The 19,121-nt window shown below is 38.2% G+C and overlaps 2 protein-coding genes across 2 annotated transcripts in view; one reads left to right on the forward strand and one right to left on the reverse strand.

Annotated features, from left to right (window-relative positions):
* Positions 1 to 6,810, forward strand: part of LOC139945274 (dedicator of cytokinesis protein 9-like) — an 86,626-nt gene extending 79,816 nt beyond the window's left edge. Inside the window, 1 exon segment of the mRNA XM_071942607.1 lies at positions 773 to 6,810. Within this exon segment, the coding sequence (XP_071798708.1) occupies positions 773 to 844 (72 nt within the window). The 3' untranslated portion in view covers positions 845 to 6,810.
* A 3,489-nt stretch (positions 6,811 to 10,299) lies between these two features.
* Positions 10,300 to 18,975, reverse strand: LOC139945285 (divergent protein kinase domain 2A-like). Its single transcript, XM_071942625.1, has 6 exons — positions 18,604 to 18,975; positions 16,940 to 17,666; positions 15,937 to 16,077; positions 15,584 to 15,743; positions 14,659 to 14,805; positions 10,300 to 14,122 (listed from the first exon to the last, which is right to left on the reverse strand). Exons 2-6 carry the CDS (start codon positions 17,618 to 17,620, stop codon positions 13,935 to 13,937), a joined length of 1,317 nt encoding a protein of 438 aa, XP_071798726.1. The 5' UTR covers positions 17,621 to 17,666; positions 18,604 to 18,975; the 3' UTR covers positions 10,300 to 13,934.
* Between the last annotated feature and the right edge of the window lie 146 nt (positions 18,976 to 19,121).

Here is a 19,121-nt window from a genome sequence, read left to right on the forward strand (position 1 = left end):
TGGTTGTCTTCAAGAGTAGAACAGGTAAAGCCCTTTTGAATGAGATGAATTTCCAGGGGGGGGGGGGGGGGGAGATGGGTTGACTTTTTTCATTTCACAGTTTTAAAATTGGGGGCCATTACGAGAAAGCTCCATTAACAAACTTTCAGGTTTGGTCACAAGAACAGCTTTCAATTGTCATCGTGGTCTAGTGGTTCGACTGCAGGACTTGCAATCACAAGGTTGTAGGTTGGAATCCTACCATGCTAATCGTGGTCCGGTCGTTAGACTGCAGGGGTCGATTTCACAAAGAGTTAGGACTCGTCTTATCTGGAGTTAGGACTTGTCTTATCTCGAGTAAGGACGAGTTATTCGTTCTTACTTAGGATTAATCTTAAGGTGTGCATGCTACAGTGCAGGGTTGGGACTCGTCCTATGTAAGTCCTAAGATTAGTCTTAAGTTAGGGATAGTTTTGTGAAATCGAGTGCAGGACTTGCAATTACAAGGTTGTGGGTTCGAATCTCCAAGCTAACCACTGTTTTCAAAATGACTAGATTGAGTATTGTCATCTAGTTAGCACAATCACAATTTTATTTGATTTTCACAATTCATAATCAAGGCGTTAAACCAATGTTTGTATGAGAGAGATTGGCTGTTGCCAGCTTGGCATTTATATATCTCCTTGTAGGAGTTTGGTGGGAAGATCATCTGAGCAAACAAACAAGCTTTCTTGGAGCTGTATTCCTCTACTGTGTATGTATCTTTTAGATTTTCATTTCTTTCCCGTCGTAGCCTAAGGAGCACGAACCAGTTGGTAGGAGGGTGTCTGGTCATTTCTTCAACGCGATCAGTGGAACATCATGAGCACCAAACACGTAGACTTCAATAAAATACGCAACTAGAGTAACAACATCGGCTTGTAAATGGCAAGTCAGTTTTCAGTCAACCAGGAGCAAGTTCGATAAAGGACTATAGGTGACTATTGTTAACCATTGAGCGATTTTGCCTAGTACCCAGAATGTATTTCATGCATAGGTAAACATGGAACATTGACGAGTGGTTGACAAAATGGTCACTGGTCGAACTTGCCCTGTATGGATACCGGGCATTGGATCTGAAAACGTCCTACACTGCAATCAGGGTTCAGCGACCTTTGCTGACTTCCTGAAGTCAGTGACCTTCATTACTACATTTATCTAAGCATTGAAAATCTAGCCGGTAATCACCTAGACAGTATATTAAGTAAGCTGATGGAGGGGGAACCAGGGAAACTTTCGCAAGTTTGTCTCCTGTCAGTGGTGTTACTAGGGAAACTTGTCTTATAACTGGGTTAGTTAACTAGTTTAACCAACTGGTAAGATAATTAAACAACTTTGGTTAGGTTAGGTTTTTGGTGACAAGGACTATAAAAATGGTGACAAATATTTGTGCCATACAATAGGTTTAACACATGATATTATGTCAATTATATAATTGGTTTATGGGGTTAAAGGATTATTGATAAAGAGTTATTGTGAAAATATTACGGTGAGGAAAACAGAAAACAAATTCTTATCTTCAAAAATCAAAGTATGTCCAAGTTGTTGAAACTTGATTGGTGTATAAAAAAAAGTTTTAGCATAAAAATCTTTGACCAAACTGGTTTCCTAAGGCGCGGTGATGTCTTTTGTCTTATCCCAGTAAATGTTTTGTCAAATTAACGCTTAAATTTGCACATGTTTATTTTCATACAGCTCAGATATTTAAATGTGAGACAAAAGAAATACCTTGCCTAATTTAACTAATATATATGCATCGCTTCCTTTGGGTTTTATTATAGAGAAATTAATCAATAGTTAGTTTTTACTTTTGTACTAGAGTTTAATTTCATTCAGGATAACTTCACTCTGTTCACCTTTAAGCTTTGGCTTGATTTAAGAGACGACAAAGCTCCAAACAAATTTTGGAGTATCGTTTGTGGTTAGGTTAATTTCATAACAAGAATGCAATGTATGGATTCATAATGCGTACCTCTCCAGAATGCCGATCAAGGCATTATACAATTGAAAAATGAAAAATATAAAAAAAAGTATAAGAACAACAAATCTGCTAATCACACCCACAACTTGCTTACCAGATTTAGGCTACCAGACAAGATACAATGTCACAAGTACCATATGTGATGATACCCTGCTCATTTCTGCTAAGCAGCTTAAAGAAATTAGGCCCAGGAATGGAGATGTGTAAACTAAGGCCTGTGAGCACAAAAAAAACTTGCTAAGCACAAAAACTCTTGCTTAGCAAAAATCGGTTCCCAGACGCAATACCATACAGATACCAGTGGTTTTACCTGTATTTCACAAATTTCTTGCTCAGCAAAGAAATTTGCAGAATTTCATGCTTAACAGCTTTTTTTGTTGGTGGATCATTACGTGTTAAATTGTTCTGATACTTAATTTATCAGCCCATCGTGTAATTGATACAAGTTAACCCCATCCATTCAACTAAAACCCTTGAGACGCATAGCATTTCAGTGAATTAGCTTCCACTATTTGTGCCAAATATAAAAAGTAAAAAAATATTATCCAAAATAACATTTACATTTTTAGTAGTTCAATCTCCATTTCAAACCTTGTACGTGTATGTAAATCATTTGTGACGTTCCCGCTTCAAAACATTTTTAAAATGCCATTTGTCGTACTCATTATCATAATTATGCAACCTGTATACAAACTGTTTCACATTAATAGTAATAATAATAACCAGTTTTTGTACAGCGCTTTTCACACCCAGAGGGCGTCTCAAAGCACTTCCAACATTATTACCCTGGTCATTGGGCCTTAACTCACTCCTTAAACCATCTCAGCTCCATGTGGAGTATACATCCCGTGCAACAAATATGCGCTACTTGGCTAAATCAATCACAAGAACCATCTCTGCCCTCGCAGGTACCCATTTACCCCTGGGTGGAGAGAAGCATGTACATAGTTTCTTGGTCAGGGACACAAGTGTCATGACTCCCGAACCCACACTCTGCTGAACAGAAACACCAGAGCTTGAGGTTGGTACTCTTATTCGCTCAGCCACGACACCCTATATACCCCATTTGGGGTATAGAACCCAAACTAAATACCTCCATTAGGACTTGTCCAGAAACTGACCCAAAACTGGAGAGCACTAGATAAAACACAAGTTTACATTACTGCACATAAAAAACCCTAATTTTCGTCAAATGTTAAGACTCTCAATTCTTCAAAAATTTTAATATTTTAGTGTCAGAACAAAGTGAAGGAAAGGTGGTAGTAGGGATCAGAAACTTTGACTTTGGACTCGACTTTATTAACAATTTGTAAATATTTTTTACGAAGTGTAATATATCCACTGTAGACGAGTTATTTTGTGATAAGGGAGGTCGGAAATTGTAGGTCAAAGGTTAAAGGTCAGTAGATTTCCCAGAGGTCAAAGCTGAAAAAAACCAACTGAAGTTTGGTGAGTGATATTTAAAAGTTGTGATTAACGGATTAATTAAATGATCCTCTCCTTCAGTGTAAAATCTTGAAACAAAAATCAGCTTCAGAAACAATCTGAAAAACATATGAATATGCAAATATTTTGTAATCGCAGAGTAGTTAAAAAAATGTATTATATCTATCAAAATGGGTACATTGAAATACCTGTGTGATTGCACTTTCTTCTGAGAAGTTTCTAGTATTTGTGTAAAAAAAACTTAATTCGTGGTCATCTTAGAGAGAAAAAACCCCAGATCTTTATTAACAATGCTTTTAGATAGTAGGAATTTCACAATATTGTAGTTATCTTTAAACTTGACCCCCCCCTTTCAAACAATACAAGAGAGAACAAACCCAGCGTGAGGGTGGCAGTTGAGTTTTATACACTATCCCAGTAGAGCGAAATAGACCCCTTGTAAAACACGCAAAAATGCTGACATTTATACATTGAGGTTATGTGCACGGTTTTACGATCCGAGAGCAGCTATCAATGAGTGCATTCGTTTAGCTTCCCTGGGTAGACCCCGGTCTGCCCCCGGTGCGTTCGAATAGCTTTGACGTCATTTCAGGGGCTCACCCGGGTCAGCCCCCAGTGCCCTGCTTGTGGAGTGGGTCATTTGGGGGCTGGCCCCAGGTGCATGACGTCACTATGAGAGCGGTGAGTGATCGTTTGTTTTAGCTCTTGTCAGGGGCTCACCCGAGTGAGCACCGTGGGGTAGACCGGGAAAGTTTATCGAATGCGCCCATTGATATGTCTCCTTTTCCCTCCCTTAGGGTGGCGTTTGACAGTAGTACTGTTCGTACCGCTCATATTCAGTATAGCTCCAAATTCATGTCAATGAAAATGACAATGCTGAAAGGAAACCTTGAGATTTGGGACCAGTGAAAAGGCTGGTGGACCAGTGAAAATGAGAAAATGAGTTGAGGTTAAACCCCGCTTGGTGGCCAAGTTGTAAAGAAAATTGTATTTAGCACCTAAATCCTGTCATCATGTTTCGATTGAGATTTAATAAAACTGTCTTTCTTGTGGATAATTTTTTAAAGGTGAAGTTCAATTATTCTAAGATAATAGATCTACTGTACTATATCCCCCTTATGTGATTGTTTATATATTTTGAAGTTAAAAAAACCTTGAGTTACTAGTGCATTTTGCTTTACGACAAAAGATTTTCTCTGTTTTGTTTTTTGTTTCTACTTGAATTCTATGAGATAAGTGTCAAAATCTGTGGAAATGTTTCGTTATCATATGGGTTGATTTTGGTTGATTTGGTTTATTTTTATTCACCCTGTCAAATTCCATGGTATCATAGTTAGTCACATGACATATATGATATTGACCGCTAGTAATCTCAAATAGAAAGTCTAACTTCAAATTTTGATGAATAACATCTGTAGATCTCTTTTATAAAATGTAAACAATTGTTTTTAAAACTTAACTTTTTTTCTCTGAAGCCTTCCTTTGTCGTGTAAGAATCATTCACATCTTGATAAAGTTCCATTTGAATGTTCCTGCACAGAGCTGCTATAGTGCCAAATATCATTATTTTATTTCAATGTCTGGTTTTCGGTTTTTTTCTTTTCTTTACAGTCTCTGACTATCAGTCAATCTCATGCAACCTTTTGAAAAAACTTAAGTATTTCATTTCTTTCTTTTTAACTGGGTTTTATTTTAAGTGCAACATCTTGTTTAAGCCTTTTGTGAGTTCTACCACAATGTTATCAAAATAGTTATTCATTAAATGAGGCATTTTCAGGGCAAACTGAAGCAGTTTAAATAAAAAAATCCTCTTTTCTGGAAATTCTTTGGAGGAAGGTGATTGTAGATACATCTCTGGTGTCGGGCTGAAATCTTGATAAAAAGCGATGATTGATGAGTCTTTCCAAGCGAGCAATACAAATAAAACTTTCAATATTTAGGAATCATAGTAAATTTGCTTTAAAACTAAAACATTTAGGTTGCTGCCTTACATTCGGTTAATTTTAAAACCAAAAGCTTTATGTATACATGTAAATGTAAGGTTGTTTTGTAAGTATGGAGTTCAAATTACCATTGTGTGTTTACAGTTTTGTCTTATTTTATAAAACTAATTTCCTTTTTATTAATATTAACCCCACAAACAAAATGTACATTGGTTTGAGTTAGCCACTATATGATTATTGAGAATAAAACTTTGTAACAAAACTACAAACTGTAAAATAGTGTTGTGTACAAATTATGAATATTTAAGTACCACTGGTGAGTGTGTGTGTATAATGTACACAGACTAAAACATGAACGGTATTATTGTAGAGTGCTTAAGGCTCTTAATGAAGTTCAGGTCCCAGACAGGTTTTGCAAAATATTAGGTGTCTTATTGGCTACCGGCTGTGGCTTGTTCACTGCATTATCATTCATTGATACATAGGCTGTCCTTAGCAACACCCTTAGCAACAGCTATAGCCGTAGCTGCCAGTTGAGATTCACATGGTGTTTTTTAAGTGACTTTACATTCTGCAGTTGTTAGTAATACAAACTGATCTGCAGTTTATCAATTCTTATTTTTTGTAAGCACAAAGGTGCCGGGTAATGCTCGAAGTTTGATACCTGTGCTTAATGTCATGGCTTTGCTTACCGGTGATTTCTGCGCTTACATTCGGTATCACGCTTCCAGGCTCCATGAGCGCAGAATACTGTACGCAGAATACTGTACGCAGAACACTGTACGCAGAATACTGTACGCAGAATACTGTACGCAGAACACTGTACGCAGTGCCTGGATCCTGGCCTAGACCAGTGGCGAATTTCATAGAGCAGCTTAAGTACAAAAAGTAGCTTGATGCATAATAAACTTACCATCAGATGGTAACCAACTTTACCATCTCACTGTACTGTCTGTAGCTGGTGTCCTGCTTGATTTTGCTTAGCTGCATCCTTTAAGCAGCTCTATGAAACTGGAACACAGGTCTCACTACTTTCAAAGTGAGGCTGATGTCATACTGAGGCAAGTTGAGGTCATGACCTCACATGACCTGACCTCACATGACCTGCTACTGAATTGGTTTTACATTGTAATGAAGGTTCGAACAATGGATTGGAACGGGGAATTTGCTTCAAAGTTTTTACAAACTTGTCACTGTTTTTTTATTTTTTATTATTAACAATTCAAGTGTTTACCGTAACCTATTGGGAACAAATTTAGCGTAATTTATCAATCATAATTAGATAATAAATGTATAATCATGTGTATATTGATCATTGTTTCAAATTAATGAGAATTTTGATGAACCAGAAACTGATGATGATGAAGATGGTAACTTGATTTTGGTTGTGATTTGTAAATAAAGGCTACAATAAGCAATACATTTGAATTGAACTACTGGCTGGTATCTCTGCTGTACTGTCTAGTGATAAAATAAGATTTGCAGGTTTGTTTCTCACAGAGCCTTGAGGCCCGGTCACACAGGCCCCGATAACGAGAACGATAACGAGAACGATAAAAATGCACGCCCTCGATTGGTTGAAATGCTCCACGCAGAACACGCCAACGCTCATTCAACCAATCGAGGGCGTGCATTTTTATCGTTCTCGTTATCGACCTCTTTGGTAACTCATGAGAAGTTGTGAAATAGAAGGAACAAGAACTGAAAAAAATGCAAATCTTACCTCTTACCCCCTGTGAATAAATTTTTTTAAATGAATGAAAACAGAAAAAGTTGCAAGGCTAACACCTTGTAATTTTATCTAAACAAAATTGATTTTGAAAAACGATATATATGGATGTTAGTTGAGCATTTTCATCAAAACAAGAAAAAAAAGACAGAAAAAAGACAACACTTAAGTCCAGCACTTTTAAAGGCTTCTAACCAGTGTTGTTATTGCCATTCAGTTTTAGAGTGTTACCAAAATATTGTACAGGTATACGTTTTATTTTAAGACCTGCATGCTTTTTTTTTTTTTTTTCTACAAAAGTATTCACCGTAACTTACATATATATGTATTTTTGTTTTCGTTTTAAAATTTAACCACCATGAAGGGGTTGAAGAGTTGAAGCAATTGACTTTCTAACATCGGCGCACCCAACGGGGCTCGGCGGGCTTGAGCTCAGTGAGTGAGCGCAGCGCAGTGACAGTGTTTGCTTACCTTCCTTGCGATCAATTCTAGTTTGGGATTCCCTCGTGAAGAGATGGTAGTTTGTACCCACAGAAATGGCAAAAGTTCTGCCAAAAAATTAGAGAAATTATGAACAAATTCAAAGTTCCAAAACTGAAGTTGAGCTGAGCTGCTAGCTAGCTGAGTGGTCTTCGTGTTGACATGCATGACATGTGGACTTTGTTTTTAATTATTGCACCAACACAAAAAAGAGGGCGCTATGCTGGTTTAACGGTGGTAATTTGTTAGCAGGTGAGAAAAATCGGTTGTGTTAAATACTGCCCTCTTACGTGTGGACAACTGCTGCTTTATGATTGGTCTGTTAAGCGTAAGTTAATAACAGAGCTTTATGATTGGTCTGTTTAGCGTAAGTTAATAACCAAGCTTTATGATTGGTCTGTTAAGCGTAAGTTGATAACCAAGCTTTATGATTGGTCTGTTAAGCGTACGCTTACGCTTAACAGACCAATCATAAAGCAGCAGTTGTCCACACGTAAGAGGGCGGTATTTAACACAACCGTTACACCTGCAAACAAAATACCACCAGCATAGCGCCCTCATTTGTTTGTGTTGGTGCAATAATTAAAAACACAGTCCACAGACTCCACACACACATGGAGGTCCACATGTCATGCATGTCAACACGAAAACCACTCAGCTAGCACTAGCAGCTCAGCTCAACTTCAGTAACTTTGAATTTGTTCATAATTTCTTCACTTTTTTGGCAGAACTTTCGCCACTTCTGTGGGTACAAACTACCATCTCTTCACGAGGGAATCCCAAACTAGAATTGATCGCAAGGAAGGTAAGCAAACACTTTCACTGCGCGTCGGCAGGAGGGTTACGTTATCGCAACTAAGATCCAATTACCTTAAAGTGAAAGGTCGAAGGTTTATCTTTTATCGCGATTCAGAACCGCAATGCATTGTGGGTAGGCAGAGGGGTCAAAACATTATACATGTAGTTATATCATGGAGGTAGGATTCATGGTTATATATAATGATTTTTAGGGTTGAACAAAGAATTGACTAGAGTGGGATTCGAACCAACGACCTCCGGATTAACGTGCCGGCGCTCTACCAACTGAGTTATCTAGCCCTATATTTGTGGTTTATATTGATATCTGAAACAAAAAGTCGCATCCCCTTAAGGTGATCCCCTAGCTGCAGCTTCCCAGGTTGTATCATAATTTGAGTGTGATCCCTGGCTACACGGCAGTTAACGGTTGTATGGCTTCTGACTGGCACCCCCGAACAAAGATATTGACAAAATAGGGACACTGCCAATATAGGGCAAGATATCTCAGTTGGTAGAGTGCCGGCACGTTAATCCGTAGGTCGTTGGTTCGAATCCCACTCTAGTCAATTCTTTGTAGACCCCGAAAAATCATAATTTACTCAGTCAGTTTCCCTTGTGGTTTATATAGTTATATAATAATATAAGAACTAGAGAGCCCACTGGAGTGCATTTTGTTGGCGACCCCAACAAGAAACATTGGTCATCAGTTGAGCATTTTTGCGTGATCGGTTGAGGGCTGTGATGATGCGGTTCAGACCTTGCCAACCGATAACCGATTAAGACATGGTTGGACTTTGGTTGGTGTCGCCAAAACACAACCTAGCCCGCAACGTATTTAAGCTATTTTCTGTTTTTAAATGTTTGATTATTTATTGGTTATCGTTCAGTCATTTTTAAAAGTAAGTTTTGGATAATTTTCCGTATGGAGTGACCACTTTTTCACTCATTTTTACAAAAAGGGATATCTCATTGATGTTAATAAGATATTATATCGAATGAAACAGTGGTGGCGTGTTACGGAAAGGTATTCGACGTAAACTTGTTCCTACAAAAAGTAATGGCAGACTGGTAAAGCTAAATGCAATTTCCACTCCATAGACACCAATAAACCAGTTTGACCCCAGTCAGCAGGGGCATTTCGACCGATATCAATGAGAAAGAGCATGCCGTAGTGCCAAAACGGTTTATCAGATGGAGCTGAATTTTTTTTGGGGGGTGATTTGACACGAAATGACCGGATATTACACTTTTTGCTGAGCGGTTATGTCCATGTGGTTATGTCTAGAGCGGTTATGATGTCCATACAGGAAGAATAAATCCCTAATAGGAATGCATTTTACCTGAGAAATGTGGTGCGGTAATGGTTCCCGAATTGTAATTTGGGTTGATAAAAACAGGAATAACTTTTATTTCCACCCTGTTTCTCCGAAGTGAAATGTTTCCAAAATGCTTTTAACTAGCAAAGCTGCTCAGCTGTAAGCTTATAACAATTGTTGGGTTTTTTTTTTTTTGCCATTAATTTTAAGAGTGATTACCAAATGTAGACCTTTCCTTTAAGACCTGCTTATTTTGTGTTATTGTGCTCCCCGTAATTGAAATTTGTTGCCGTTGTAAAAGTCAACTTCATCGATATAAACCTTATACACATGACATCATTTCAGTAGGGCGCCCTCACCTAGAGGTCAAAAGGAGGTTGTTCACTGGCAAAACCTGTGTGCTGCGCGTACAAATCTGTGCCTTTTGATTGTTTCATCACCGTTTTTCCCACTAAGATGGCCACTGAATGACGTCAATGCATTAAGGTCTTATAGATTTTCCACCATTAACCAAAAAATAAAACAATATAATACAAATAAATAAATAAAATCTTAAGGCGACACATACTCGACACAAGTGGTTTCCATTTCTAGTTTGTTTTTAATATCACAATATTGGTCAAATCTTATTATTTATCTTCAGTTGTTTTACAATTAAAAGACTGATTTTAAAAATTTCAAGGGAGTTTCAATTTAGTATCATGAATCATAGTAAAAACATTTTTGGATCATTCAAAGTTAAAGCACTTGTCTGACAACATTGGCTATTGTCAACGACCTGTGCTCAGTTTAATAAAAGCTGTTCTGAACAAATTCTGTTAAGCAAATTTCTAGGGTAAAGCAAAAAATGACAGAGGTACCAGTCACATCAATGGTAACTGTGTAGTGTTCTGAAATAAGTAGTAACTGTATACATTAGTGTTCTGAAATTAGTAACTTCTTTTTTTAATGAACAAATTATTTTTGTTCTTACAGGCTTTAAGAATGTGGGCCAAATCCAGTCAAATGACCAAACATAATACATGAAACAACAAATTTCTGATAATTTAACAAACGTTTCTACAATGGCTCAAGGAAATTATTTCACTAAAAGTGCAATTATTCAACACAAAACATTGAATTATCCCATTTCAATACATATAATTTACACACCTAGTCACTTAAATACATGTAAGCACCAAACGATTATTCCTTTTCCCTCTAAAACTTCTTCTACCAAGAGAGTTATCACCTTAAAGCCATTGGACCCTTTCAGTACAGAAAAAAAAAAAAAAGTTCACAGATTTACAAATAATTTACAGGGTTTACAGAAGGTAATGGTGAAAGACTTCTCTTGAAATATTAGTCCATGAAATGCTTTACTTTTTGAGAAAACGGTAAAACAATATAAATTCTCGTTAACGAGAATTACGGATTTGTTATAAACACATGTCATGACACGGCGAAACGCGCGAAAACAGGAGTGGGTTTTCCCGTTATTTTCTCCCGACTCCGATGTCCGATTGAGCCTAAATTTCCACAGGATTGTTATTTTATATATAAGTTGTGATACACGAAGTGTGGGACTTGGACAATACTGTTTACCGAAAGTGTATAATGGCTTTAACAACATCCAACGAACAAACTTCTTTTACATTTCAGAGAAATAATCAAACATTTATGGGAAAGAGAACAAAGTGGTCACTGATTTGTGTGTAATAATTTGTGTTACTCTTACACTAATGTGTACGAAGCACTGTATATTTGGTACTTTCCGAAGTTCAGTGAAAAAAATTCACAAGCGAATCACCAGGGTAGCCCGGATGAACACACAAACCAGTACGCACTGAGATACAACGCTTTTGCACGAGGCATTTTCGTGCGAAATACTGCTGTTTGCAAAATTGAGATACAGGGTTTTTCAATTGACGCAACAAACTGTTTTACATTAGAACAATGTAGTAATATAGGCCTACTGTGTAAATTTTCCAGTTTTTAGAAACCTGGGTCCCAACCGCTTTTTAGAAGTGACCAAAACAAAGTCACATAATTACACATACTGGTGCTAGAACACGCATGAGACTTCAACAAGTCTATTTTGAGTTCCCACAAACATAGTTTTTTTTTAAGGAGAAACCCAAATCACACAATTTCACATATGTCCTCTGATGTCAGACTACGCATGAGACTTCAACAAGTCTATCTAAGTTTGCCATATCCATAACTTTCAGGAACAAAATCATGCAATTTCGTATGTCCTGATTATTAGAACAGTGCTAGAACAAGTAGGAGACTTAAACAAGTCTATTGAATTGACCAAATTCACTAGTCATGACAAGAATTGGAGTCAATGTCCCTGTGTTATATAACTCACAGTGAAGTTAGTGAGCTTTTTAAGCGTTGACGCTCACCAAAACTTGCAATTTGTCTCCAAAAATGGCAAGCAAGACAGTATCCGCATGTGACGCTGGTGCTAGTCTAGAAATCTGTGTCACACTTCGAGGCTTATGAATTAAGCCAGATACCAGACTTGAGCAAATGTCAAGATCCTGACAAATAAACCTTTAACCTTGCACTCATTTTACATAGAGATTCACAATCAGTTCATACGTACACGTCACATACACATGTATCTTTTTTTAAACAGTAGCACCTATACTGATATTACTAAATTTTATTTCTTAAATTCATATAAATATAAATATCTGTATTTGATCCGTTTTCAACTTACATTCTATAAACACACTTTGAAATAGCCTACAACAATCCCAGTCACTACAAAACCCAAACTATCATTGTTGCTTAACGATTTTCTGCTTAGCAGAAATGAGCAGGATACCAGTCACAAAATGATGGGACATACAATGTAGTAATTTGGCAAGCTGGTAATCTTGTTGTGCTTAGCTACTTTTTGTGCGCAGTAGAGCTAGAACCCTAATGTTGGCGGGCCTGTCTCTCTATTTTGTTAATATTTGTTCGCAGGTACCAACTATTACTGTTTATCCATTCTTCAAAACATTTCTCCTACCTTCTGTATAATTTTTGTTTTTGAGAATCACTGTGTGAAAAGCAAAGTTAAAATAAGTGCATCCTATTGTTGAAATTGTTAAAATAAATAAACAAGGCAGTAATGTGTTGAAAGACGAAGTATCATGGCCGAACCATCACAGATCACCAGCTCTGGTGTTTCAGAACTGTAGGGCGTCAGTTCAGGGCCCATTATAATAAAGCTGTTTAAGCAGAAAACACTGTTTGGTAAATATCTTTGCTTAGCAAAACACATGTGTCCTTAAGCAAGCAGTTGACCCTTATTGCTGCGTCTTGTAGAAGGGGCGTCGACATAAAGCCGTCGGTCCTGTCTGTTTTGTAATGCAGGTAAATGAACAAGGTAATATTAACAGATCATGGAAAGAATTAGGGGTTAACCAGGTGTTTTTGGCCTAATTGGCAGCAGACTGTGGCGCAGCAAGTTGTATAAACTATTTTATTTGGTCTCACAATTTATAAAATAAAGCTGTCACTACATTTGGATTGCTTTTGAGACACTAATAATAATAATAATAATAATAATAACCTTATTTTCAAAGGGCCTTTTCCAAAGGATACAAATTGTCTAGATGTAATATTGTTAAAATTGAATAATCCTAAAGAACATAAATTTGGATAAACCTAAAGGTATTGCACTTTTCAAAGACACTATGAATACCTACCATTCATCATTAAAAAAAAAACATAACTCTAATATTTATTTCCAACAAAAATAAACTGCACATTAATTTTTGTTAAACCCAGGTGCACCAACATTAAAGACAATATAAAATGAGTTGTAATTAAAGGAACATTACAGAATTGGTTGGTGCTGTTGCTAACTAAACAGTTGCTGGCAGTGTACATGTGAGCATTTTATGAAATCCACCAACCATAAATGTACAAACTTGTAGAAGTTTGAGATCGATCGTCCATCTGGGTCACAAGAAAATAGTGAAAAACAGATTCCACATTTTGCAAGACATCATTAAAAAAATCAAATGAATACATCGCTCACTGAGCGATAAACTTCAAACGGGCAATTAGTTTTATAATAATAAATAATGACACTTCAGACAAAAATCATGATTTCAAGGTTTTTTTTTCTGCTTCCATCATCAATAGACTGTGTCAGTTGTATGTAAATCTGTAATCTTAAGCAAGTTTTGTTCTTATCAAATCTGTTCAGTTCCTTTAAGACGTTTACTTTCCGTTATTTAGTTTTTTCTTTTTGTGAGTTTGGCAAGTAGTTGAAGGAGTTGCTGCATGGCATCGTAACGGCCATTCTGTTGACTTGGCATCTCACACTCAGCAATCAGGCGAATCAGCTCTTCCCTTTCCAGTAGGTGTTCTGGAGGGTCGTGGAGTAGACCTGTAGACTCGTCAGGTTTTCCAGGGGTGTTGGCTGAGAATGTCAAGATATAATGATAATGATAAGTACACTGAAAGAATGTTACGTAAAAATCAGTTTTTAATTTACACTTTAAAGTCTGGAGTGAGTTGATGATGCGAATGTGATTGGGTAGAGAGTTCCAGCATCGGGGACCAGCAACTGAGAAGGACGGGTCCCCTGCCCTTTTGTGAGTGCGAGGGATTGCTACACATGTAGATTCTGGCTGGAGGACAGGCTACTCTTGCTAGGTTTGTAGAGGTTGAGAGACTCTGTGATATACAATGTACAGTGGAAGTACGTCAGAGAGTGCTTTGTGCATGTTCAATGATGTTTTCAAGGTGATGCTTCGCCTAACTGGTAAAAAGAGAAGAGTTTCAGCCCTGGAATTTCATCTTTGAAGATGTTGAAAGGGCAAGGGCATTTTCAGTTTGCCAAAGGCACTTGTGTCCTTAAGCAAGACACTTAACCATTCTTGCTATGTCTTTGGACGGGATGTAAAGCCGATGTAAGGACCTAGTTCGTATTACTATTATTATTCTAATTCTCACCTAGTAATCCATGGCATATAGCATAGTAGTTGTGGTCGCTACTGTGGCGTTTACAGAGAAGTTCTGATGAGAAAGACAGACACCCTGGGTGGCTCTTACATTCATCATGAAATGACTGATGCTGCTGATCCCACAATGGTTTCCCATCTAAACATTGGGACGAATAAACAAAAACAATAGTTGTCAGGAACACTCCATAAACGAAGTGTATTGTGTTGTCATTAAGCCTTTGAAAAAGACTCTGCTAGGGTCAAAAGGCTCGCCCACTAACTAGTTTTCGCAATTTCAAAACTGATGACCATGACGGAGCCTACTTTCAGAAGGACTCCATCTTTAGATCTTTAGAAGTGTTGTGGCATGTCGTGACAAGGTCATTGGACCCAAGCACTGGTGTTGTCAGCAGCAGAGTGTGGGTTCGAATCCTGGTCATAACACTTGAGCAAGGCACCATAGTTGTTTCGTGAAAAGTTGGGAAGATGGTGCACTCTGCTCTACCAGCCATACTCCTAACTAGTTGAGAGCAATGCCGCAATCCTTACGGACTGGGATTTATAACCCTGTTTCAGCCCCAGGAGTAGGAGGCAACTGTGGTGTTTAGGCTTTATCCACTGAGACACTCAGACATGTTAGATTAGACTGATTCATGATACGTTTATTATTGGTCAGACATCTTGGATTGGAACTTATAGACTTAACAACTACAGTCAATAGAGGGCGGTATAACAACTCTACAGCAACGTGCCTCTGGTGACAGTTACATGTAAAGTGTAGCCCTCACCTTGAAGTGGCCGTCTGTGGCCTTGTGATGTTAGGCAATCTCTCATTAAAAAAATAACATTAGAAAAAGTGAGTGCATCAAAAAAGCGATTTTCACTTTGGAGCCCCTCTCCTAACAAAAACGCAAACAGAGAGAGAATTAACGAACCTGTTTTGATTTTCTGTTTGTCAACAACAATAATATTCTCAGCGTCAATGATAAAAACCTCTCCCTTTTCGTTTACGGCAAAGTTTTCTGGGCTGACGTCAGTCATGTAGAGTCCGTACCCTTGATCGTTATTGGTCAACTTTTCAGCTATTCTCATCACCTGAAAAAAAAGAGAAACAGATAGTGGAGGTCAACAGAGGTCAAATAACATGGCTGTCATGGTTGAGGGGTCAAGTGCACTGGACTCAAGCGCTGATGTTTCTGATCAGCAAAATGTCACGTTACACACGCGATCCTTAAGCAAGACTTTTTTTTTTAAAGCTCCACAGTACGAATTAAACTACAGTACTTACTTGAAATGCCAAATCTAGTCGTGTCATCCAATCCTTTTGGAAGTAGCTTTTTAATGGTTTGCCGACGTAGTCCTGAACGATGAAACGACCACATGCACCATAATACTGAGGAAATGGCCAGCCCTCTGATTTAGGAAATATCTGTTGGCAGAAAAAAAAACTCAAGATTATAAGATTAATGAGATTAGTAGCTTAAATTTAGATGAACACCCATGACTGTGCTGTGACTGTCCTGTGACTAACACGCTGTATGGGCATACTTGTGGAAACTTGTTAACATGGAGAGCCAAATTCTTTCACGAAAATGACAAGTTTGTGAAGAATTTCTGACCTGCACAACCCACCACTCAAAAAAAAGTATGCGACCATGGAATGCTAACCCGGAACAAAAATTAGCAGCTTCTTATAGGATTTAAACTATGGAGCTCTGAAGTTTTTTTCGTCCCAGAAACTGACCCTCAAATCCAGGACGTCTCTGTAGTATATAAGAAAAATGCAAGCCTCCAGGGCTATTCTTGAATCACGTAGGCTGAGTTGTCAAGTCATCGGGGTGTGAGTTCGAATCCCGGTCATGTCACTAAGTCCTTAAGAAAGGTGCTTTATTATAATAATTGATTTTCTTCACCCAGGGGAATAAATAGGTACCTTCGAAGGTAGAGATTGAAATTGTGTATGAAAAAGACATTAGAGTGCCACGGCAACTCAGGGCTGTATACTTCCGAGGGAGCTAAGAAAGATTACAAGAATAATATTGGCCCAATGACTAGGGCACTCATATAAAGCGCATTGATACATACGTTATTGTAAAAGGTACTATAAGAAACTCTATGAAGTTATTACAGGCCTTGTACTTGTTTGAGTTAAGTCTCTTGAAGGGGCAGGGCAATTTCTCTCTAACAAATGGTCACTTCTATGATGAGGAAAAGGGCACCAAAGCAATAGCACAGGGAACCACTACAATTGCCGTGGGTGCCGCTTTTTAGGCCTGTTAATATTATCTCACCATATACATTATAGGCTCTGGGTTAATAGCCAATGTTGTCATCAGCATCATCTTCCAGTCTTTCTTCGGAGTCTTGGCTGGAATGTACTCCATAAACTTGGCTGTAATCCTTTCTAATAGTCTTTCCGACGGACATCTAACGACATCTGAAAGCCCCTCTGCATCCGCGATCGTCAACATCTCCGTCTCTAACACTCTTGAGAACTTAGTCTTAAAAATACTTTTCGCGACGTCACATTTAACTCCGGCGCCAGCATTCTTACATATATCCCTGTCAAAACTGTCCAGTTCCTTGTTGTGGCCTAAGCGCTTTAAAATCACATCGGAGTTTAGTTTTTGATGCCAACCGTAGAAGACGTTCTTTACGTTGACGATGTCAAGGAACCTCATCCTCGAGTAGGACGTCAAGCTGAGGTACCCGTGGCTGAATTCCTGACACATGCTTGTCCCGTAACACGCCGGGCATTTATTGACGCCCACAAAGTCCGGGTTTTCTAGGTGGTTCGTTGTGAGGAAGAAGAAAAGGTTGTAGTAGATGAAGGCGATTGTTACGAGAAGAAGGACGGAGTAGAACCGGGTGCACTTCGGTGATGAGAAGATCCGACAGAACCTACAGCATAGACGTCTAAAGCAAGCCATGGTTCCCCAGTTTGTAGCTACCGTGGTGATTCCAGTATCCATACAATTCTGTTAAGACGATCGAACGCCAAAGACCAAACACGTTACCCTGTGGAACAAATAATAATAATAATAATTAGCCAATGTGGTATATCAGCATTTCTATGTGTTTAGCTACTTGGTGAGTATGAGTATGAGACCGATTCCTTTACATATAACACCATGGAATAGTCAGATAGTAAATGGTTTACATAATACAAGGTGCTGTGGAGCAATACATCATATATAAAATAAATTGACAACACAGCTGCGCATTAGCTATTGCGCAGTTGTGTATTTTCGAGCCTAATGAGGGCGCTATTGTGCATCTTTCGGAGTGCCCCCTAGGTTGCCAAATATTTATAGTTAAGCAACAGAGCGCTACCTCAACTCCGGTGTACTGTGTGCGTATGAACGTCACCGCGACTCCGTCTCCGCGGAGGCGCAGTCGAAGCTTCGAAGTGTATTTGCATTCTATAGTTGTGCCATATATTTTTGATTCCCTGCTAAAAATTACCTAGTTCATTTTACATTCACGAACGATCTAAAACTAAATACAACTTACAAATCAACAAGGAAAAGCACAACAGCATTGTTCTTCATAAAATTTAAAAAGCAGTACACTTCTAACTATGGATTGTTATGTTACCACCAACCTTGGAGTGGATATTTTAATAAATGGAATAAACAACCAGCACAAATTGAAAACATGTACCACTACCACTGTACCAGCACATATTTGAAGGCATAATTAATTAACGTGTGGATGATGATAATAATGAATATTGAATCACCAATTTCACGATACTCTTTTGTAAAGTAAATGCGCCCTCTTGTTCTTCTTACAACGTTCTGGCGAGGGTCTTCCCATTACATTAGGCCCTTCCCATAACACTAACTAAACTAGCTCGACGATCGCGACTCCGTTTTGAAAACAATATTGTCCGTTTTAGTTGCCTTAATAACTTCTTTATGGTCTTTAACTTGATGATAACATTAATGCTCACCTTCATCTGTATGCATGACTGCCCCGCGAATGCGGAAAACACTGATTTGTTTTCCCGTGTGTGTGTGTAAAAAATCAACAGTAGTTTTTACCTTGCATGTTCATTCAATTCAACCTTGACTTTTGTGATCTGAAGTTGAACTAGAATCCATGCATTTAAAGTAGATCTAAATTGCTGGCGAGTGGTGGCGCTCTCATACAATTCAATGATTAGGTCGCGTCGCCTCTCACGTTATTTTTTACATCATCATTTTCACACAATTCCTATTCCTATCTTTAGTACCTTGTGAAAGTTTCAGCTCAGTCATTTCAAATCAAATGTTTTTTTAAAGATTATTTGATGTTTTCTCGAGAAGATCGATCCCCTTACTTCAATGCTTTGCTGGCGAGCGCACAGATTTTTTACTCGCGTAACGCAATGTTGCGTTAAATTTACAGTGAAAACAATGGTCGTGTATGCCAACGGCGCGTCTGAGACGACGTACGCTGCGCACCCTGCGCGATTCCAAAATCGTGTTT

The sequence above is a fragment of the Asterias amurensis genome, chromosome 12 (assembly GCF_032118995.1).
Source record: "Asterias amurensis chromosome 12, ASM3211899v1".
Lineage (NCBI taxonomy): Eukaryota > Metazoa > Echinodermata > Asteroidea > Forcipulatida > Asteriidae > Asterias > Asterias amurensis.

What these genes read in the sequence shown, in the direction of transcription:
- LOC139945285 (XM_071942625.1), bottom strand. Translation starts at nt 17,620, where the DNA reads ATGGATACTGGAATCACCACGGTAGCTACAAACTGGGGAACCATGGCT. An exon ending in CAAACAGAAAATCAAAACAG is followed by an intron (nt 14,806 to 15,583) that starts GTTCGTTAATTC and finishes CCCAATGTTTAG; the next exon opens with ATGGGAAACCATTGTGGGAT. An exon ending in TATATGCCATGGATTACTAG is followed by an intron (nt 14,123 to 14,658) that starts GTGAGAATTAGA and finishes TGACATTCTCAG; the next exon opens with CCAACACCCCTGGAAAACCT.